The sequence below is a fragment of the Oryx dammah genome, unplaced genomic scaffold, assembly GCF_014754425.2.
Source record: "Oryx dammah isolate SB20612 unplaced genomic scaffold, SCBI_Odam_1.1 HiC_scaffold_7, whole genome shotgun sequence".
In the NCBI taxonomy this organism is placed as follows: domain Eukaryota; kingdom Metazoa; phylum Chordata; class Mammalia; order Artiodactyla; family Bovidae; genus Oryx; species Oryx dammah.
This window is the reverse complement of record NW_024070191.1, coordinates 35,847,627-35,871,336: the sequence shown is the minus strand read 5'-3', so window position 1 is coordinate 35,871,336 and position 23,710 is coordinate 35,847,627. Positions and strand designations below refer to the sequence as shown.

General features: G+C 40.9%; 1 protein-coding gene across 2 annotated transcripts in view; it reads right to left on the bottom strand.

Annotated features, from left to right (window-relative positions):
- POLB (DNA polymerase beta) overlaps positions 1-23,007 on the bottom strand; it is a 34,703-nt gene extending 11,696 nt beyond the window's left edge. Inside the window, exons 1-12 of one of the 2 annotated variants that reach the window (XM_040243251.1) lie at positions 22,772-23,007; positions 22,395-22,452; positions 19,525-19,591; positions 16,151-16,225; positions 15,486-15,544; positions 13,677-13,726; positions 11,190-11,241; positions 9,334-9,388; positions 9,164-9,236; positions 6,776-6,846; positions 6,027-6,113; positions 274-343 (exon numbers count right to left, since the gene is read on the bottom strand). In XM_040243251.1, the coding sequence (XP_040099185.1) occupies positions 274-343; positions 6,027-6,113; positions 6,776-6,846; positions 9,164-9,236; positions 9,334-9,388; positions 11,190-11,241; positions 13,677-13,726; positions 15,486-15,544; positions 16,151-16,225; positions 19,525-19,591; positions 22,395-22,452; positions 22,772-22,832 (778 nt within the window). In that variant the 5' untranslated portion in view covers positions 22,833-23,007. Of the gene's footprint in view, positions 1-273; positions 344-6,026; positions 6,114-6,775; positions 6,847-9,163; positions 9,237-9,333; positions 9,389-11,189; positions 11,242-13,676; positions 13,727-15,485; positions 15,545-16,150; positions 16,226-19,524; positions 19,592-22,394; positions 22,453-22,771 lie in introns of those variants that run through there. The other variant, XR_005721531.1, reaches the window with a different exon arrangement.
- Between the last annotated feature and the right edge of the window lie 703 nt (positions 23,008-23,710).

Sequence of the window (23,710 nt, the reverse complement as noted above, 5' to 3'; positions counted from 1 at the left end):
ACGGGGTCAGGAAGATCCCCCGGAGAAGGAAACGGCAACCCACTCCATTATTCTTGCCTGGAGAATCCCATGGACAGAGAAGCCTGGCGGGCTACAGTCCATAGAGCCACAAAGAGTTGGAGATGACTAAAATGACTTAGCAGTAGCATGGGACTGCAGAATGAAAAGGAATCCTGGATATTTATGCAAATTCCAAGATATACCCGGGGTGGGGGGCGGGGGGGGAAGGAGAAAAGAAAGGAGTAGTTAATAGGTCAGCAACAAATTTTGAACAATACCTGATATCTATTCTCCTGTGTGGATATTCCTTTTCATCGTTTTTACTGGGAAGCTGACAAACACCCTAAAATGGATATTTAAAATAACGTGTAAAGATTTTTTTAAAAACTTCCGGCTTAATTCTAGTCAAATATTGTTAAGTGTGAATTTACTTCTGCTTTAAACGGAGGTGGTTTTAGCACTGTGAAAACCTGTAAGGTAACTTTTCTCTGGTCTATATTATTACCCCCTGTACTGTAATACTTCGTGATTACTAAAGAGCACAGGGAACAGCAGGTGATGTGTCATCTGGCTCTTCTGTGACTCTAAACAAGAAAATAATCAAGGAAAGCACGAAAGACCAGAACAAACGGAAACAAGCAACTTAGAAGAAACCAGGATTATTCAGGAAGACGAAAACACACACAAAAGCTACCAGTAATCTTCTCAGATTACAGATATTTTATCCATGATACAAGGACAGAATTCTACAGAAAAAGAAAACTCTAGGAAAGGATTTAAATCAAAATAAAAAATATTATAGAAGAATTGGAAGTTGGAGATATCATCCAGAAATTAGAGAAGACAGAGAGAGTACAATTAAGAAAAAAATTAAAAGATAGAGGACCGTTTTATTCCTTCTCTATGGGAGAGTTTCCTTATACTTCGGTAGTTTTTAAACAACAATTATCAAGGTCTGTTTTGTTATCTTTTCCTTTTCCAGAAAAATGGGGAAAGTTTATGGGCTGGGCAACAACCCATATGTAAAATATGTAAAAAAGAAAAACATTGCCATTTTTCAAATTTAAAGCTTCAAACACGCCACATTCCGAGAAAAATACACAAGTTACAAGCTTCCGGTTCTGAAGGGCAGTCGAGCTGGTACACACGTCACTAAAAGCCGTACGTTTCACTCAGCAACACATAAAAATCAAAATCTAAAATGGTTATTTTCTTTAGCAACTCCTCTGGCTGAGAGATTAACGAATCCTGTTTATCTTCAAATATGAAACCTACCTTCTCAGGCACTAACACAACTCAGATGGAATTACCATGAGGTATTACCTTGCTGATATGGAGGTTTGAGTGCCATGGGCAATGATCTTGCTATCTGTCACATCAGTAACAGGATTCACCTAGTGGCTTTGTTCCTTTCCTCAAGGCTAAATTTCATTTCCTGCACTTTTTCTGAAGTGCTGGTGTTAAAGAATTTCTCTGTATCACTGTAAAGTCTTTATTAGAGTGAGTGGATTAGTTTTGTTTGGCATTTCAATAAGGTAGCTTCATGCTGACTCTGAAATAAAGCCTCCTCCATTCCTCTCTGTGGCCGAGGTTTCTCCTATTGTCCCCTGAAATCCTCACTGTGATCACAGAAAATCATCTTCTGAGGCCAAACCTGCAGAAAAACGCTAAGATATGAGTGGTACTCATCTATATAGAAAGGTATCTAAATGCAGAGGAAATTGGTTTTTCTTCCAAATGTTATTATATGCACAGGAAGAATAGTTGAATTAACTAAAGACCATGAGTCCACAAGAAGATCTGGAATAACCCTGACTTTCTTAAGGTTTCATTACTATTAATTTAAAGGAATTCATGTTTTAAAGATAACTTTAAAAACATAGAGAAGGTTGTATCTTTCAAACTATTTAGTCAGTGATTATAGCAACAAGATATTCTGAAATCAACTGGATCAATATAGAGTGGAGTTTATTCTACTTCATAAGCTGAATTCATTTTGCAGCCAATTTCCTTTCAGAAACCCAGAGATCTTAAAACTTCTTTGGTGATCTTCACTAATGTTCTGTGCCCAGAGTCACTGCCCTGACTCCTGCCTGCCATCCTTCCCCCAGAGATTTGCTGGGCTAACTCCCTCACCTCAAGCCTCTCCCTGGGTGTCATCTCAGTAAGGTCATCTTATTTAATACCTTCTCCTGAACTCCCTAGATGGTACTAGCAGTAAAGAACCTGCCTGCCAATGCAGGAGGTGTACGACACCTGGGTTGGATCCCTGGGTCAGGAAGATCCCCTGGAGGAGGACAGGGCAACCCACACCAGTATTCTTGCCTGAAGAATCTCATGGAGAGAGGGGCCTGGTGGGCTACAGTCCACGGGGTTGCAAAGAGTCTGACACGACTGAAGTGACTGAGCACACACTTATTATCTTAACCTGCTATGCAACTCACCTACTTAATATACTCACTGTGGACAAGCAGTCCCTTCCACGCCCATCAAATAAAAGTAGCACTCAAATTCACTGATCTATCCCTTGCTCCCGGGGCAGAGCCTAGAACGCTGTGATGCTACACACTGTGTTTGGTGAACCGACTGAATACAGTCTCTTGTCTGACCAATAGCCCTTCTCCCCACTTTGTTTTTTCACAGCACCACCCTCTGTCCATCCCTTCTTCTGTTCCCAATGTTATACCTTCTAGACGACTGCCTTCCTCTCATTGATCTATTTCCAAACAGAAACACACTATTTTTATATTATTATTATATGTTATCCTAGTATAACAGTCTGCACAACTCTTCAAAGATTCAGTATCTTCAAAAGATATTGGTACAGACGCTTCAAAGTTTCCACATATATGGCCTAAATATCACCTGTGTGCAGAGTCCTTTGACAGAGGGCAAGGATATAATTTTATAGATAAGAAAATTAAAGCCTTACAGGAGTAAAGCAATTTGCCAACATTGTGCAAAGAACTGGCAATGGAGCTCAGACCTTACAACCTCTGTACCCAGATCTACTGACCACAAGGCAGCACGCTAACACCCACCCCCATCTTGGCCACCAGATACAAACCACTTCTTACTGCCTCCACAACAAAACGAGTTCAAAGTTGACGGGGAGTGCTTCTCATCCTAACAAATATGAACGACAAATGTCAAGACAGCAGGCTCACACGTAGCCTTTTCTAAGCTTCAGTAAATACAGGAAGCACATGTCCACTGCCTGAACTTTATACACAAACCCACTTAGATGGACGCTTATGTCACAACAAAAAGGCCCTAGTCTCTTGATCTTACGGTCATTAAAGTCTTCTATACTTTAAAAGCAAACAAAAAAAAACCTGCTTTCTTATTTCTCAACCTGTTTTCTTCTGGGAATCGGTTTGGGAGGATTCCCTTTCTAGCAAGTCTGTACATGTGCTGCCAGGTATATACGAGGACAGGAAGGCAAGAGAGAGCCAAGATTCCCACCGCTCCAGCCCATACTCCAGGATGGGGGAGTGGCCCTGCCTCTCATACAGCACAGGTTCTGTAAAGGCTGACGTGGCTAACCCTGCAGCAGCACTGGGGTTTGGCTGCCCATGACCTTCCTAGCAAAGGATTCTCTTTGAGAAGCTACTAGGAATTCCACTACCACCAGCAACTCCCAGCATTCACGTACTTGGCTGCCCACCTGCCTTCACAGGTTACACCCAGCCCGCCAGCTTGTAATTTGTCCTTGTATTCTTGCTAGCCGGATTACTACAGCCTCTGCTGGTCTTCCCTCTGGGTCTCTTTGGGCACAGCAGAATGCTGTTCAGACTGTAAAAAAAAAGCTTCTGCTTTTTTTACTGAAATAAACACCTTCCTGGTGGCTCATTCTGAAAACAGCTGGTGCAGTTCCCCAGGAGATAGCTCACTGCCTTTCACAAACATGACTATTGCAGGAAGCCACTTAGGCCACAAGAGTTCCCCAAATATGCGCAGGCATACCAGTACACTTTCTTACTACTTAAAAACAAAACAAAAAAACCCAAACTTGTCCAGCACATATTACTTTTAGAGTTTTATCTGACTGAATGTTCTTTAAGTATAAGATTTGTGCACATTCATTTTGAGGGAATTAAAGACAAACCAAATCCCAAAGAATGTTCATAGGGCACATACAAACCCTATTTTTATTAATATCTTGGGTGCATACACTTTTGGACACAGAGTTAAAAGCACAAAACCTGACAGACTCAGGAGAGTTGATAAAAATTTAATTCCCTAAAACTGATTGGGATTTTTATTTTTACCTTTCCCAAAGTTCTTTTGAAAATATTGATTAAGTGTGGCCAACTTAGACAATACACTCTCATAGCCCATTAAAATCACACGAACTTAACAACATTTTCTGCACATGTGATTAAATTACACAAGATGGACCATTTTAAAGTATGTAGTTCAACAGCACAGAGCACATTCACACGGTGTAACCATCACCACCATTCATCTCCAGAACTGTATCATCGTCTGCAGCCGACACTGTCCCCACGGAGCACTCCCTCCCACCTCCCTGCCACCCTGCCCAGGCCCTGGCAACCACGGTCTAGTTTCTAAATGACGTGGCATTTCAATTTTCTGTCTCAACCACCTTCGACTTTCAGCTAAGACTGTCGAATCTACACACTGAGACTCTTGCTAACTTTAGCCTAATCCACGCTCCAGAAGTACAGGCTCTTTCCTTTCAGTTGCACAGCTCACAAAAAAGGGAGCATGGAGAAGACAGGGTCCACATGCCATATTTAAGGGAGCAGCAGATGAAGGTGGTCTGTCACCTTAGCCCTAAGATTTCTCCCTGCCTCCCAGTTTCTCCGTGATGCTCTGCAGGCGCTGCTCCCCACCTACCATCTCACACCGCATGGCTCTTTCCCTGGACGTTCCATCACTGACCCTAATGCCTTTCTTCTTTCGTGCTGTCACAGATAATACTCTTCAGACAATTCTAATCTCAATTATTAATACATTCTGAGTCAAAGAATATTTGCTATTTTAGGGAAAAAACATAATGTGTCAAAGTCATTATGGATATTTTAAAAAGAGCAGATTATGCCTAATTACCTATTCCATTATCTTGATGAGGGTGAAAGAAGAGAGTGAAAAAGCTGGCTTAAGAATCAATATTCAAAAAACTAAGATCATGGCATCTGGTCCCATCACTTCATGGCAAATAGATGAGGAAAAAGTGGAAAAAGTGGCAGATACTATTTTCTTGGGCTCCAAAATCACTGTGGTTGGTGGCTGCAGCCATGAAATTAAAAGATGCTTGCTCCTTGGAAGAAAAAGCTATGACAAACCTAGACACTATATTAAAAAGCTGAGACATTACTTTGCTGACAAAGGTCCATATAGTTAAAGTCATGGCTTTTTCCAGTAGCCATGTACAGATTTGAGAATTGGACCATAAAGAAGGCTGAGCACTGAAGAACTGATGCTTTCTAACTGTGGTGCTGGAGAAGACTCTTGAAAGTCCCTTGGACAGCAAGGAGATCCAGCCAGTCAATCCTAAAGGAAATCAACCCTGAATACTCTTTGAAAGGACTTGTGTTGAAGCTGAAGCTCCAATGCTTTGGCCACCTGATGCGAAGACCCGACTCACTGGAAAACACCCTGATGCTGGGAAAGACTGAAGGCAGGAGGAGAAGAGGGTGACAGAGGATGAGATGGTTGGATGGTATCAGTGACTCAATGGACACGATTTTGAGCAAAATAAGGGAGATATCGAAGGACAGGGAAGCCTGGTGTGCTGCAGACCATAGGGCTTCAAAGAGTCACAACTTAGCGACTGAACAACCACTACCACCACCTATTCCAATGGCACAGATTATTTACAAGTGGGGAATTTTGAATGACTCTTTATTAAAACATTCTCAGATTAGAGAATATATCCCCTCTAAGGTCCAGAATGTCCTATTTACTGACGGACACTAAGCTACAGTGAGGTCACACTCAGAACAGTTACTGGTCACCACACTTGTTCTTCAAATGTGTTAACTCAAGCGAATACTCACCATGAACTTTGTTTCACCCTTTGACAGAGTGTCTGTAATAAAACGGACCTTTTGTAACTGCTCCACAACACGATGTAACAGTTTGGGCTGTAGAATCATAATCAGAGATAAGAAAAAAAAAAAAAGCAATTACCCTGTTAGAACAAGAAAGCGTTTTTAACATGAGTTTTCCGATGCTCTCTGCATAAATGCCTAGTTTTCCTATGCTCTGACCACTTTTTTTTCTAACAGAAAATTCACCTTATCAAATGAAACCACTGCTTTTCACGAATACCTTGACACCTCCAAACAGACATCATTTGTCTTTACCTGTTTCATAAAAAAAAGTTACCTGCTTATCTTTAAAAGGTATATATTCCAAAATAAAAAACATTTGCCTTCATGGGTCTCCTAATAGAGGTAAAGTTTCTTAATACAATATTTTAAATAGCAAAATACTTCTATGTTAAAGCCTGAATATTTTACTGGATATTTCTAAAGTATCTATGCTAGGTAATAAATAACTCTGGAAGTATCTTACTAAATTTTATCTTTTTCAAATCTTAGGCTGTTCTGTCAGTTTTCTGTGGAAAAACAATATGCATTCCTTTCAACAATTAACTTTTTGTCTTTCATAGAATTCAATCAGTACCTGACTTTCAGAAAAATTAAAACAAAAACTCATTCTGAAAATATCCAACTATCTCTTAGAAAATGATATTCATTGCTGTGTTAAGACTGATCACCTTTGCCTATAAGTTCAGAGGTACCTGTTTGGCTGACTCAGAGGTAAAGCTTGGATGGGTGAGAAGGACATCCATGTCACCACTGGACTCTGCACCTATAACAGCAAAAATCATGTATGGGGTTCCCCTTGTAAACGTAGCAGTGAGGCAAATATTGAACTGAGGTGATGACACATAGAAGAGCCTTAACTTATTGCCTAACTTTCTATTTCACTGTGTTTCACATTCAGAATTAGTTAAAAGAGGTCAACTTTCTGTCCAAGTATTCAGGTTTATTGATGTAAACAACAGAATCTCAGATAACAACAGTAACTGACATTAGATACGCATTGTATAAAATCAGTTATGTTATTAAAAATGCAGCTAAGAAATTACTCAATAATGATAAAAACAATATTTAAATATAGCTTTAAAATACATCTATGAACACTAAATAAATGTCTAAGACTCTCAATAATATAACCCTGTATTAATCAGAAAATTCACTTCAATTCTTACTAATGCATTCATTTAAAGAATACTGTTAACCATTACTATTATGGTGTCATAGATAAGAATCCTAGACTATCTGAGCAGCTTCCCAGAATTCTTGACAGCCTATTACCACTTCCTAACCAGAACTCTAGAGGTGGCCATGGATTTAGTCGGACATCTATTCCAAAGTTTATATAAAGTTTTTCCTTTTCAACTTTGTAAGATAATAGGGGTAAACTAGGTTGGATCATAAAGAAGGCTGAGCACCAAAGAATTGATGCTTTTGAACCATGGTGTTCGAAAAGACTCTTGAGAATCCCTTGGACTGCAAGGAGATCAAACCAGTCAATCTTAAAGGAAATTAGCCCTGAATATTCATTGGAAAGACTGATGCTGAAGCTGAAGCTCCAATACTTTGGCCACCTGATGTGAAGAGCGGACTCACTAGAGAAGATCCTGATGCTGGGAAATATTGAGGGCAGGAGGAGAAGGGGATTGAGGATGAGATAGTTGGATGGCATCACCGAATTCAATGGACGTGAGTTTGGGCAAGCTCTAGGAGATGGTGAAGGACAGGGAAGCCTGATGTGCTACATTCCATGGGGTCACAATGAGTTAAGACACACTGATCAAAAATAACAATTTTAAATTTTAGGTTACCCTTCCAAAATTTTGGATTGAGTGGTTCTTACTTTGCTCATATTCACAGAGTAAATCAAGATGCAAAGAATCTGGTTGTTCTGGTTTTAAACTGGTGTTCCTGAGTCATTAAACTTTAATTCATTATAGAAAACTTTGAAAATTAAAGTAAAACAAGAAGCAAAAAACCTGCCCACAGCTTCACTAGCATCTAGCCAGACAACAACTACTAGTATTTGATACACCTAAAATTATGTTATGTGAGTGCTAAGTCACTTCAGTTGTGTCCGACTCCTTGTGACCCTATGGACTGTATGTAGCCTGCCCTTCTCTGTCCATGGGATTCTCCAGGCAAGAATAGTAGAGTAGACTGCCATGCCCTCCTCCAGGGGATCTTCCTGAGCCAGGGATCAAACCCATGTTTCTTATGTCTCTTGCACTGGCAGGCAGGTTCTTTATAATATTATAATAAAATTATGTTATAAATTTTATTAAAACTGGTCATCAAAAAAGCCCATGCTGGACTGACTTCCCCAGTGGTCCAGTGGTTAAGAGTTCGCCTGCCAATGCAAGGGACATGGGTTTGATCCTGGTCTGGGAAGATCCCACAGGCCATAGAACAACTTAGCCCGTGTGCTACAACCACTGAGCCTGCATGCCTAGAGCCTGTGCTCTGGGACAAGAAAAAACACTGCAACAAGAAGCCTGCTCACCACTGGGAGTGGCTGCCACTCGCCGCAACCAGCGAAAGCCATGTGCAGCAATGAAGACCCAACGCAGCCCAGAAACCAAAACAGCAGGAAAAAACCCCATCCTATCATAAAATCAGGATGAACTTCCTCTAATTTACTCATGCTGCTGCTGCTGCTAAGTTGCTTCAGTCGTGTCCAACTCTATGTGACCCCAGAGATGGCAGCCCACCAGGCTCCCCTGTCCCTGGGATTCTCCAGGCAAGAACACTGGAGTGGGTTGCCATTTCCTTCTCCAATGCGTCAAAGTGAAAAGTGAAAGTGAAGTCACTCAGTTGTGTCTGACTCTTAGTGACTCCATGGACTGCAGCCCACCAGGCTCCTCCATCCGGGGGATTTTCCAGGCAAGAGTACTGGAGTGGGGTGCCATTGCCTTCTCCGAATTTACTCATATATTCCTCTAATTTACTCATAAACTTAGTTAATACTACAAGGTCTTAGCAAACCTATGAAGTAACACAAGTTACATCTTTTTAATCCATGTTTTCTGCATGCATTAGCCAGCTTTAACATCAAGGCATAAACAACCTAAGATTAGGAAGTGTGTTACCTCTTCTGAAACTGCCACAGACTGTAGCAATGTATTCAGAATCCACTTTTTTAACTTCACTTAGTACAATATCCTAATAGAAGAAAAATTAAGTTAGTATTCTAAAAATGGCTTTTCACCAAGTGACATTCTCAATTCTAACTAAAGAATATAATTCAGGGCACTCTTACTTGCATTTGTAACATTTCTTCACGAGGAATTCTTTTCTCAAAGTCCTCAAAATATCTATAAAGATAGAATAAGTAGACAAAAGATTTTTTGTAAAATTTAAATCTTAACATTAAATTGTTTACCTTATCGAGCATCTTTATACAAGCAGATATTTAAAAAATGAAGACGAAAATTCATTAAGAGTAAAATTGCACGGGGTGGGGGGAGGCAGTGTGAGGAAAGGTTTACTCCTTAACTTGGATCAAAACCCGTAAAGTGTCACACTTACTGATATTGCAGATATTCCATTCAAATTCATTTTAAATAAGCTTCACATTTCAAGAGTAAATACATATATTTTAGTATGGATTCAAGTTAGACAGCTCCCTACCAGCAAATTCAGGGATTGCAATTTACTGCTTTTAAATCCTGAAAAATACTTGTATAAATATTTTAAAATATGATCCTACAATATGGATAAACTGAGACAACATTATGCTAAGTGAAAGTCAGTCACAAAAGGCCAAATATTATATTATTTCATTTACATGAAATATCCAGAATAGCCAAATCTATTAGACACAGAAAGTAGAACAGTGGTTCCAGGGGCTGGGGGAAGGAAGGGCAGCTAGGGAGAAATGGGGAGTGACCACTAATGGATTCGGGCTTTTCTGGGGATAATAAAAATGCTCTAAAATTGACTATAGTGATGGTTGTACAACTCTGGGAATATACTTCAAAAACTCATTGACTTGTATACCTTTAAATGGGTAAAGTATATGGTATATGAAATGATATTTCAATAATGTTATTAAAACATTGTTGTTCAGTCACTAAGTTGTGTCCGACTCTTTGCAACCTCATGGACCCCAGGCTCGTCTGTCCATGGGATTTTCCAGGCAAAAATAACTGAATGAGTTGGCATTCCAACTGAGTGGGTTACCAACTCCTTTTCCAAGAGATCTTTCCGGACCAGGGATCAAACCCACATCTCCTGCACTGGCAGGCAAATTCTTTATTAAGTAACATCCAAGAATGATAAATAAACTGTTCAAAACCAATTCTCACAACAAGCAAGTTCTTCAGAAGATGTCCATTTACTGTATATGCAAGGAGAGTGGGACCCACACCATCCTGATGTCTCACTGATTTGAAGTTTTGGAAGGTCAGGATAAATTTTCAAATATTGTGCTAAGGCATCATCAGGCAAGTTCAGAAAGTTATTAGGACTGAATGGCCCACAAGACAATACAAGATCAGAGCAGATATAAGCTTAGGGTAGAGATGGCTGATGTACTGCGTGCTCTAAATAGTTAGAAAGGGGGGGGTCTGTATTTCACACTTGACAAAGACATTACCCATGCTGCCCGATGACATGTCTACTAGTTATTCCTATTCTGTTATTTAGGTGTTTGGGGTATTTCTCCTATTCCTTTTTTAAACAATTAAGTGTTTTACAGTCATGGCCCATCTTCTCAGGGAGACTAAAACTCTTGAGAGCTACAATGAGGCTGTTTGTACCCTAACCTCTGCTGAGTGCAGTGCCTGCAACAATGCGTGCAAGAGACAAACACCCTGACCGACTGACACCCCCCATTCTGTGTATTTTAGGAGGACGCTCTCAGCCAAAGTCAAGGGAATGAGGGAACCAAACACACACACACACACACACACACACACACACACACACACACACACACCACGTGTGAATGAATACAAGGATACCCTCTACAGGAGTATGCAACAACCTTAACGTTTTTGAACAGTAAAATGATTTGTGTTTAGCTAAGTCTGAAGACTTATGGGGTACAGATGAATGGCTATAAATGTTTTTACTTTTACACTTCAAGTGTCAAAAGAAAATTTGCTATCTTACTTTAGCCCAACTCGTTGATGATGGTTCAATTTATCTTCATTTTTTCTGAGATCTGTATAGAAGATAAATAAAGTTAAGGTGCTAATTTCTGGGGAAAAAAACATTTTCCAATTTTGGGGGAAAAATGCTAAATTCAGTGATCCTTTCTTCAAAGGACTACCTAGAGAAACACTGGAATGACTTTGAAAAGACAATGAAAAAAACTTTCAGATACTAAGGACTTGATAAAGGTGACTTCAAGTCAATGTAGTAAAACCTAACAGTTGATTTCATAATCATTTTTATTTACTGAGACAGAATTTCAATTATAGTTATACAAAACAGTCCATAAAACATACCAAGAGCATACAAACTTTCACTGAGTACAGCAAAAAGCAGCCTTGTAAGGACCTTCCATTATTGTCCAGTCGCTAAGTTGGGTCCAACTCTTTTTGAGGGTTTTCCTGGCAAGAATACTGGAGTGGGTTGCCATTTCTTCCTCCAGGGAATCTTCCTGGACCAGGAATTGAACCCATGTCTCCTGCATTGGCAGGTGGATTCTTTACCGCTGAGTCACCAGTGGTGGCCACCACCTTTCTAAGGACTTATATTGCTTAATTTATAATTAACAGCAGCCACAGAAAGTCATTCATACTGTTCATTTGTTCATTCACTCTTTCAGTGAGTTAATACTCTGTGTACTGATTTGTGCAGCCACTGTGCTAAAAATTCTGTTGAAAGGAGCCGTATTATTGTCATTTTTTCATCAGAAAAACTGTCATGTCTTAAATTGAAAGTGACTCAGATCCATCTGGATGGTCCCTTCGTGGGTACGAGCACAGGCATGAGCCTTGTTAAAGAAATGAGAGGATAAGTATGATTCAGAAGCAATGCCTATGGTCGCTCCTGGGCTTTCCTGGGGGCTCAGTGGTAAAGAATCTGACTGCCAATGCAGGAAACAGGGGTTAACCCCTGAGTCCGGAAGATCTCCTGGAGATCTTGGAATGGCTACCCACTCCAGTATTCTTGCCTGTGAAATCCCATGGACAGAGGAGCCCAGGGAGCTACAACCCAAGAGGTCACAAAGAGTCGGACACAGCTTCCCAACTGAACAACAACAACAAGATGGTCACCTGATGCTCACAAAGTCTCTCTGGAGATATAAAATAGAGAAAGATAAGCACCTTTATGACCCACTGAGCATGTAATGTTTATCATCGTTTTGTGCACACAAAAAATTAAGTATATGACTGAAAATGCAACAGAAATATTGAGTTTGTTATACATATAGAGAGAGATCCAACAGCTATTACATTACGCATCTGTGACCAGTGAACTAATCTAAAACCATCACTGCAGATCCTTGACACTCCTACGTAACGCAACTGAATACCTCTGAGGAACAAACTCTTGGCCTCCTTAACCAATATTTTATTCAGACAAATGATATATGCCACACGCAGAAAAGCACTAACCCTCCATGAGATGCAAGTATAGAACAAGTTCACTCTTAGCTATGAGATTCACACAAATTCTTAACTTAATACTATGACTAATTAGTCATATCTTTTAAGAGTCAGTTATTATTTTTAGGTACCAAGCACTTTGCTAAGTTTTTACAGACATTACTGCATTAAATCACATGAGATACTATGAAACTATTTTGTAGCTGGGAACCTGGAGCTTCACAGTCATCTATTCTAAGAAACTGGTGGAAGCTGGATGCAATCCCAGGTCAGTCTCCCCAAATCTCTGTCCACTTCATCATTAGGGTTGCTTATAAATAGTTGAGCCCATAAATATTAATCCCCAAATGCCAGGGATGGGCTGTAACGAATCAATATCGTACATACCCTTGAAAGCATGAAGAGACAGATGATGTTTAAAAGATTGCTATATTAGGTTTAAGGAAAATGTCTTACAATTTCTTGACTTCTATTTTTATCACTTCTTTGAAAGCAAAAATTCCTTCAATAAGAATTGCAAGCCCCTTAACAGAATTTTTCTCAATATACATGACTTGGCTTAAAGGCTGAATGTACAGGATTTCAATGGTCTAAAATTTTATTAAAGAAACAAAAGCAATTAAAATCATCTAAAAATCTGCAAGTGAAGTTACCATCTTTAAACGGAGATGCCTCCCCTTGCTCTTCTTGATTTTCTTCTGAATTATAGAACAAAACACAGTTAAAATGGGAATATAAACTACACTTTACATCGACTCTTTACTGTATAGTTAAAAAGAAAACCTTATCATTCATATCTCCCTGCAGCAGGAAATGACAACCTACTCCAGTATTCTTGCCTGGAAAATTCCATGGACAGAGGAACCTGGCAGGCTGCAGTGCATGAGGCCGCGGAGTCAGACAGGACTGAGGACTGAGCACGCACGTCATTCGTGTCTACTAACTGAGAAAGGTTTTTTTTCAAGTTTCAGTTTGTTACAGCATCACCAGTCCTTCGGGACCATATCTGACCTGAAATTAGTGACCAATTGTTCAGACTCACCTTCTAATGTCTTAATTCCTTCATCTACAAACTTCCTTGCGGCAGATGGACTACAAAGAAAGAAAAACACCATCTCAATATCAAGTGAAACTCAGGATCCTTATAACAAATAACCAGTAATGTTGTCTCTTGTCAAACATAAAAGTTACTGGTGAGCTAAAAAAGAGCTGCTCAACTATTGTGTGGTTACTTTGTGAAAGTCGCTCAGTCGTGTCCACCTCTTGGCGACCCCTTGGACTATACAGTCCGTGGAATCCTCCAGGTCAGAATACTGGGGTGGGTAGCCATTCCCTTCTCCAGGGGATCTTCCCAACCCAGGTCTCCCACATTGCAGGCGGATTTTTTACCAGCTGAGCCACCAGGGAAGCCCAAGAATACTGGAGTAGGTAGCCTATCCTTCTCCAGGGGATCTTCCCAAACCAGGAATTGAATTGGAGTCTCCTGCACTGCAGGCAGATTCTTTACCAGCTGAGCTACCAGGGAAGCCCAAAAGCCCAAAGTGGTTACTTTGGTAATGTTCAAATCCTTGAAGCCTTCATCTAGGAAGACAGTCATGAACTTAGACATGAAAAAGACGTCCAAGCAGCTAGAGGTCATAATGCCTATGTACTTTACTCATAAACCAGACATACAGGCCCTTGAAAACTATTCATTCTTGCAAATGAGATTTAATAAGGGCTTATTGTGGGTCAGATCGCAAAGAGTCGGACACGACTGAGTGACTTCACTCCTCTAGGTGCTGAAACTACTGCAGGAATAAGACAAGTAAGGGCCCTGCTCTTACCTATTGACACTCCAGTGGGTAGAGAGAGACAATAAGTAGATACATAAACAAAGAAAATACCAGGTAGATGAATTAGAATAGGGTACCATGACAGAGTGGCTGGTCTTCTTTAGATTGGGTGATGAGGGAAGGCCTCTCAGATGATAAACAAACTGAGATTTTAATGACAAAGAGCCTTGGTACAGAAACTGTAAGGCACAGAACCTGATAATCACAGTGGAAAGCCAACATGGCACAGGAATAATGTATCTGAATTGAAAGCTCGGCGGCCTGGGCCCTGATTCTGACCCTGCCACAGCCATCTCAGTTTCCGAACTCAGCTTTCTTGCCTGGAAGGAGAACGATGTAACAGACGCTCTGTAAAACAAATGTTAACCTTTTATATCGATAATTGTTTGGGGGCCTTTTCTATATACTAGGTTTAAGAATTTAAAATATTTTAAAATAACTTTTACCGAAAATGTTGCCATTAAGAAACAATCATCATATACCTATGCCTCAATCTATCAAGACAATAGTTAAGTAAAGTGCTGCAGTCCTAACATTTTGGTGTTAATCTTAACATTTTGGTGTTAAATTTAAGATAAAGGTGCCTCCATTAAGAAATACTTGACTGCTTGTTCCAAACTCATATGCACTGTGCTATAGGGAAAAAAAAGGCATTTTAAATGTTTAAGATAAATATGACCAGAGAGGCAGAAGAGACATAATTTGGAGGGAGTGATAATACGCCCACAGAAGAAGTGCTAACAGAGCTCAGAGGAAGGAAAGAGTATTTCTGGCTGGGGACTCAGCCAGAAACTGGATTCATCAGGGAGCTGACAGGTGCCTTGAATGGCACTCTTAGAGTCGAGGCAGCAACTGAAGAACCAGCTTCAAACATATAAAGTATGGAAGAGCGAAGTGCGTGGGCAGAGGCACAGAGATGGAAAGACACAGGTTTTAAAGAGAAACAGCGACTTCTTTAGTTCGGCTGACACACAAAAAATTAAACCAACCCTATCTGCTTAAAAAAGAATTCTTACCCAATGCCACTAACTCGAGTCAGGAAATTGATGGATGAACTCGTATCATCCTGCCGAATCTTTAAGGGAAAAAAAAAAAGTCTAACGATTTAGGAATGCTTTGAAGACTCAAACAATCTTACTAGAAATACACTAGTCTGCTAAGAGACTTATTAAGGGCCATTACATTTGCCTGAATAACCCATGCAGAAGTATTCATGTATAACCTCAGTGGTTACAAGTGAGTAAGAAAGCAGATGAAGATGGCTCATTTCTCACTCATCCAATATTTTTTAAAGACTTATTCATAAAAGTCCAGAAGTGATACAATTACTATCACCAGAATAAAATAAAACCATAAAAAATGCTTGGGAAGATTTAAGGATAAAAACTCTAAAAGATAACAATCACTTAGTTTAAGTTTATATCTCCCTTCTAACTGGTAATGAAAATAAAGAAATAATCCTATTACAGAGGCTAACAGTCTCTTAAATGTCACATAAAATAAGTGAACATTTTAGAGGAGCGATATTTAAAATTTAAAATACAGGACACTTAGAGAGCCATAAACTGCTCCTTCCTTAACCTACTGAGTCTCATGGAGGGGGATGATATCACCTACTCTGCAATGGTGCTACACAATAGTTGTCCTAATTATCAAATAAACAAATAAGTAAAAATTTTACCTTTTCCAGTTTACGCAATTTTCCAGTAGCTAAAAACTCATCAATTTTTTCAGCAATTTTTGTTCCTACTCCAGGCTACATAGAAAATAAAAAATACAAAAGTCACATAAATATAATGCTTACCAAATCACTAGAAGATAAAGTAAAAAATGAGAAACAAAAAAACAATGACCATTACATGATCATTTTCCAAAGGACACAGGTAACTGAGCACCAGTAAAAAAATATATTCTCCCAAAGACAAAATGCTTAAATGACTGCCAAGTGAAAAGCCCTAATAAGACAATTTTAAATGACTCTTGCTTTTTTAAAAATTTACTTTTATTGTAGAAAAATTAGAAACTACAGAGCTGAATAAAGAAAAATATTAGTATCATTTGTTAATTTCATCACTCTGAAAATTAAAATAAACTATAATCTTGCCACTTAACATCTGCTATATACTGACTTTTTTGCAATCAGTATATACACATACATACACATACACAGACATGGAAAGTTACCTGTGTATGTATATATACAAGCGTATATATATGTGTGTATATATACCTACTTCTTTCTTACAAAAATAGAATCACACTGCTTTGTAAAGTGCTTTGACTTAAAACTACATCATGAACAAATTCACATACCAATAAATAAATATAACTACAACCACTTTAATGACTTCATAGTGTTTCACTGTATGAACGTATCATAATTTACTTAAAAATGCCCTACAGGAGAACATTTGGACGGTTCCAATTTCTGATATTATAACAATGCTGTTGTGGACTTCCTCTGGAATAGAGGAAGCTTTCTCAAGCTTCTGCATACCCCAGCACAACCTGGGGAAGGTGTTAAAACAGCATGCCATGTCCTGCCCTAGAGTTTCTGATGCAACAGACTGCATTTCTAACAAGTTCCCAGGCAATGCAGAGGCTGCTGGTCTGGGTACCACACTTTGAGAACCAATGCTGTAACCTGCACAGGCCAGTGTGACAGTGACCAGCTCCATGTGACTACTTAAGTTCACAGTAATCAAAACTATAAATTCCTCAGTCATATTAGCCACATTTTAAGAGCTCACTGGGCTTCCCTGGTGTCACAGTGGTAAAGAATCTGCCTGCCAATGCAGGAGTTCCAAGTTCAATTCCTGCGTCGGGAAGATCCCCTAGAGAAGGAAATGGCAACCTACTCCAGTATTCTCGCCTGGAAAATTCCATGGAGAAAGGAGCCTGGTGGGCTACAGTCTATGGGGTCACAAAGAGTTGGACACGACTTACCGACTCAACAGCAATGAGAGCTCACTAGTTAAATGTGACTCACGTTCAGTAAATATATACTGCATAGCACTGCTCTAGAATATAAGCTCTAAGACAGCAGAGATTCTATCTTTTCACTGCTTTATCTCTAGCACCTGGATGAATACCTGGCATACAGATGCTCAAAATTTATGAGCTAGTGAATCCTTGTATAAATATCTCTCTACTGGTTTCCTCAGGATGAACTGCTCAAAGTGGAACTGCTGGGACAAAACACACACACACGTTTTGCCAACATTCTGCCTCATTATCCTTCAGAAAAGCTATAAATAACCAACACTTCGATCAGCAATAAATGAGTGTCTTTCTCTGCACACTGTTGTCCACACTGTGTACTTGCTAATTTGGTGGGCACTATATAATTGAATTTGCAACTTTGATGTACTAGTGACATTGAACTTTTCTTCATGTTTATTGGTCCTTTTTAGTTAAGTGTTCAACAAATATAACATGTGCCAGTTATTTCCTACTCTTAGTCTGAAATTCACCCTTCTATATTCTTAATTGATTTAATGTTTAAATAAGTGTCCAAAGACCACTGAATGCATAGTCAAGCTCTGAAAATAGCAAATATAGGTAGGAGTGAATAAAAGAAGTAGAACAAAAAGGGGAAACTGCTTGCGTTTCTCATCTCCTAAAGCAAAAGATACATACAGATCTGAAGCACTTTTGGCCTAAGCTACTTTCTAAACCTAATATTAAGGAACAAAAGGCAAAACTCTCATTCTGGAAATTTCAAGTTTCTAGATTACTGAGAAGCACTCACATGCGCCAGAGAGTAGGTCTGTGCTTTTTAAATTAACAGTGAAAATCCAGTCTTATGCAAAAGGAATTTTGGATATTTCTACATTTTTGTTAGAGATATACCATGAGCTCAGATTTGGGATGAGATGCAGCAGAACTTGTCAAAAGTTTGCCTCTAACAAATGAGCAGGCTATCTGCAATTACCATAAAGAAAGAAATTCAAAGTGATAAAAGGGAAGCACAAGTGGTAAAACTGAGTCAATTCACCAAGAGAGAAACTCAGAATTAAAGTCCAAGGTATTTAAAACGTGTTAGGCTAGTCTCTGTGGGGAGGATTTACTGAAGTTGAGAACTGTTAGTGGCACAAAGGATTTAAAACCCCCGAGCATAACTTGTGAGTAATAAACAAAAGGTGAACATGTGACACATAATTAATGTGGGTCTGTCACTCAATCATAAGATGTATTAGATTGATGCTAATATTATAACTCTGAAAAGTGAAAATAGAAGAGAGTTATAGGTCACACTCTACAGGCTCTCATGAGAAAATTAAGGACAGTCAGATACTAATACCTAAATTCTAGAGGGCTTTTGTGAGACCTACACAGGTAGGTAAAGAATAAAAGAAGGTGGCAGCTATCAGAACCTCAACTTCTCAAAAAGTCATGTCCGTTTGGCATTTTTAACAACAAATGCATAAGATATGGTCCTTAATCTTGAGGAACTTACAATCTTTTATCAATACAAAGACTTCCCTAAGATACTGTTAGCGAGTGATGTTAATGCAAATTACCAAGAAATGCAGGTAAACCTCTAGAAACTGTGACACTACCAGGTTACAGGGTTTCATGGAAATTACAGAGAACAGGGCTAAATGTCATACTATGCAAAGGGGCTTACTCATGAGCTTATTATTAGTAAGTAAGAGCTCCTTGGGAAGAGTAACTCTAACTCACAGAAATCCCTATACATGGGCATCAGAAGGAATAGCGAGTGAGCAGATGCGCCAGTACCAATCTGTCACCACGCTCTTCTTAAGGACCAACTCTCAAGCTGAAAATCAATGTGAAAACGAACACACGCATACATGGCAAGGTAAACTGTAATTACATCTATTAAAAAACTTTTTAACCCACCCCCTTCTCCAATAAACACACTCGGAGTGTGAAAAAGTAGGCCGGAGATAGCATTAATATTATTCCAAGAAAGCACTGAAATTTGCCTGTTTGGGTCAAGGGCAGTTTCAGAGGCAAATTTCGTTTTGTGGGAAACCACCAAACTGGTACATGTGTGAACTCTTCGATCAACTTGCTCACTAAACTTACCAGTTTCTTAGCTTCCGCTCCACTCTTTATTTTGTGTGGGTACTTTGCTATCACAGATGCTGCTTTTCTATAAGGGGGAAAAAAAAGGAAAACCAGTTAGAAATCCAGTGAGGCAGTTAATTTTTCTTATACATACAAGCAAATAAGCAGCTTAAACTTTCACCAAGATAACTAATTTCCCACATCTGTGTAGAACTTAAAAAGCTCAACGAGCTGACAGATCATCCACATCTCTAACTTTTAAAAGGAAGTATCCTGAAGATCCTCACACTTGAGAATAACAAAAATTTAATCGTATATGTAAAACTAGGGTGATCTAGGAAGCCAGCAGTCTTTCCTTTTGGGGATTAAGTGGAAAATGTCACTGAGCCTTTTTAAAATATTTGTGCTGTCCTATACTTAGTTGCTCCGTCGTGTCTGACTCTATACACACATATATACATTTATGCGCCGTGTGCAAAGTCACTCAGTTGTGTCCAACTCTTTGCGACCCCATGGACTGTAGTCCGCCAGGCTCCTCTGTCCATGGGGATTCTCCAGGCAAGAATACTGGAGTGGGTTGCCATGCCCTGTTCCAGGCGATCTTCTCAACCCAGGTATCGAACCCAGGTCTCCCACATTGCAGGCAGATTCTTTACCGTCTGAGCCACCAGAGGTGAAGCAAAATGAAAGTCGCTCAGTTGTGTCCCACTCTTTGCCAACCCCACGGACTACACAGTCCATGGAATTCTCTAGGCCAGAAAACTGGAGTGGGTAGCCTCTCCCTTCTCCAGGGGATCTTCCCAACCCAGGGATCAAACCCAGGTCTCCCGCATAGCAGGTGGTTTCTTTACCAGCTGAGCCACCAGGGAAGCCTTTAAAATAGCTAGTTTTTAGAAACTGTTCATAATAATCTTTCATAAAAAATGTGCAGCTAGTAATATTCAAACTAATATTCATATGTAGTACATACTAAACTGGCTTATGGATGGTTATTTTAAAATTCATGGCTTAAAGCTGTATCCCCGTGTCCAGGTACCAGTTGTTTTTTCACTGCTCCCGTTTCAGTTCCACTTAAAGCACTGACTTGGGATCCTTGCCATCTCTACATACACCCCGTTCAGTAATCGGGTGACAGACTGGGTCCACCCTGGGAGCTCTCTGATGGTATCCTGTCTATAATTTCAATGCTAAATGTAGATAAGCACTGATGCCCATACAGAGCAGCGCTTCTAAGTCTGAAGCATAAATACTGGATAGTCTTTGGACCTTCGTTTTTCATTCTATTCTAGCACATGTAACCTTTAGATCTAGATTTCTTCTGACTTCTCTATTAGCGTATTACTGATAATGAGTCTGGAAAGGTAGGTTGAGCGCAATCTGTGGATGAAATTGTTTCAGCAAAGACAAATAGTTCCACATAATTGGCCCTATGACACAAAGCCTGAAAGGGAAGAAGGGTTAAATCATGAAAGGCCTTTTGTATGTATGACGCTTTAGGGCTTTATCAAAGGAAAGAGAAAACATTTAATTATTTAATGTGGGAGAATGACAAGATCAGGTAACTATTTTTCAAGAGAATACTTTGGCCACATCAAAAGAAATATGTATGGGAACTGAGGGGTGGGGAGGAGCCTTCAGGGGTGTAAGGCATCACCTGCTTTTCCAGACTTATTTCCCACTCAGACTATATCCCGTAAACAAACTGAATTACTGACTCCCTAGAAAATGAAATACCCCTCATGTCTCAATGCCCTGGCTCATTTTGTTTCCTTTCTCTAGATTGTTCCTTCTCTCACTTATCTTTCACTTTGGGCTCCTTCAAGACCAAACACCTCCATTCTGAACCTGCTAAGACTCAAACAGAATATAGGGTTGGATACCTAATTTTCAGATCATCAAATGTGTGGACTACAGTATAATTACTTTATCTAGAAATTCACAAGAGGTAAAGAAAGGGAGTGTAAACAGTTTTTAGTTATGTTGAGTGGGAAGGAAAGAAGGAAGATGAGTTTAGCTTTGAAAGGGAAGAGACAAAGGTAACATAGGCTTGAAAACCTGGAGAAAATTTCTGTGAACAACAGATTTGGAGTTACGGACTGGTATTCAAAGCCAAGAACGGTAAGACTGCAAACTACAGAAGTGAGAAAAAAAGGTTAAGGGCATTAAAAGGTAAGAAAGAACAGAACGTTGCGCCATTGTGGAGGTCAAGGAGAACGTCACCGAGAGCTCAGTAAGATGCGATGTGGGTGAAACGGCAGGAAGGAAATGACAGTGCAATGAGATAAAGAATGGCTGGGGATGTAGAAAACAAGAGAAGGAGCACAGATTCTTCAAGGTTAACTGTAAAGTGGAGAAAAGAGAAAGGTGCTAGCTCAAGGACTGAGGAAAGTGAAGACGACTGCTTTGTTGCTCTTAAGAGTTGGGACTGGACATGCTTCCAGGTTAAGGGTGCAGAAGCAGATGGATGGGGCATTAATGGCCGGGATAAGGGCCCTGGTGAAATGGACAAGGAAGGGATCCAAAAATTGACAGAACACCCACTGACCAACCAGATGGAACACATTCCCTTGGCCCACATCCATTTCACAACACAGGCCTCACTGTCTTTCATCAGGGCCTGAAATCAAACTACATTTTCAGTAATTTACATTTGTTGATGGGGTTAACCTATTTTCAATCAGAACTGGGAACCAATCAAAACGGATCCTACAGAGCTCTCCCCGAAATATCGCAGGAAGGTGCCACCAGAGTCAATACCCTCAGTTCTTGCTTTTTTTTTTTCTTTTCTCCTTCTGCAGATGTTTCAAATATCCACGGGGACCCTCAGCCCCGTCAACTGCCACATATCCCAGAACGCATGCTACCAGAGAACGCTTGCACCGTCCCACCTGTAGGCATTGTATTTGTGGATAGCCTGGTTCACGTTCTTCTCAAAGTTTGCGAGTTCTGAAAAGGCAACAAGAGGTCCGGGTGAACAAGAGCCACGAGTAAACAAACAAGAACCGACTTTCCTAGAAGGAGGCATTAACAACCTCTTAAGGCACCAGCGATCCCCCGCGGGCACACCAGGTCAAGGCAGCCCAAGCGCACTCGAGGGTCCCCAGCAGCGCTAACAACCGGCCACCGGCGGCGGAGCGAAGGCCGGCACCGAAGACCCGGCGCTGCGAGCGGCCGACTCCTCCTGGGCTGTCAGGACGGCAGGGAAGGAAGGGAAGGCGGCGGGGAGGCAGCAAAGGAGAAAGACGGCGGCGCCCGCCGGACTAACCTGTGAGCATGTCGGTGATACCCCCGTTGAGAGTCTCCTGCGGCGCCTTCCGTTTGCTCATGGCGGCCCGCGCCCGAGAACCACGGAGAGCTCACTGCCCAGGACAGCCCCCTCTCCCAGCTCTGAGGAGACGCCGGGACTCGCCGAGGGGGCAGGACCAGCCCAGCAGCGGCAAAGCCACCGCGACCGGCTGAACAATGGCCGCCTCTGACAGGGGGCGCGTCGCGCGGCGCCTGCGTGACGTCACGATCTGGGGGCGGTTCCGGGGCGGGACTAGAGGCATCGTCGGAGCCCTATGGGTGGAGGCGTGGTTAGGAGCGGGGCCAGGGGCGGGGCTTGCACCGCCAGCCAGTAAAAGGAACCTGGAGTGAGCGGGACGAGAAGGAAGCCCGAGCGGAGCTTCGGTGTGGAGGTGGGGATCTGGGTGCCCCGGGATTATAAGGCAGTGGGGTTTCTCTGGGAAGACCTGGGTTCCTGACGTAAGGCGTTGGACCTGTCTTCAATCCTCTCCCTAGGAGGGGAAGTCGGGTTTTGATTCTTAAGTCAAAACTTCAGATGATGGGGTTATGTAAGATGATGGGGTGGGGGTAGGATACACACCATCTGTGTATAATGATGAGTTACCGAATGCATCACGTGCTTTACGTGTGAGTAGGGGCAACACCAGCGTCAGACTTATTGTCCGATGCTTGTGTGAGCCCGCACTGCAGAGAGCTCCGGTAAGCCTCCTGCGGGAGCCTGGACCAAAACCCGCGGATCCCGGGAAAGCCTCCCACACCAGACTCGTTAGCAGATATGCCAACCAGTGTCCAAGGATATTTTATGTTTTATTCCCCTCCATTTGTGCTAAGTGGAGAAGGAAATGGCAACCCACTCCAATATTCTTGCCCGGAGAATCCCATGGACAGAGGAGCCTGGTGGCCTACGTCCATGGGGTCA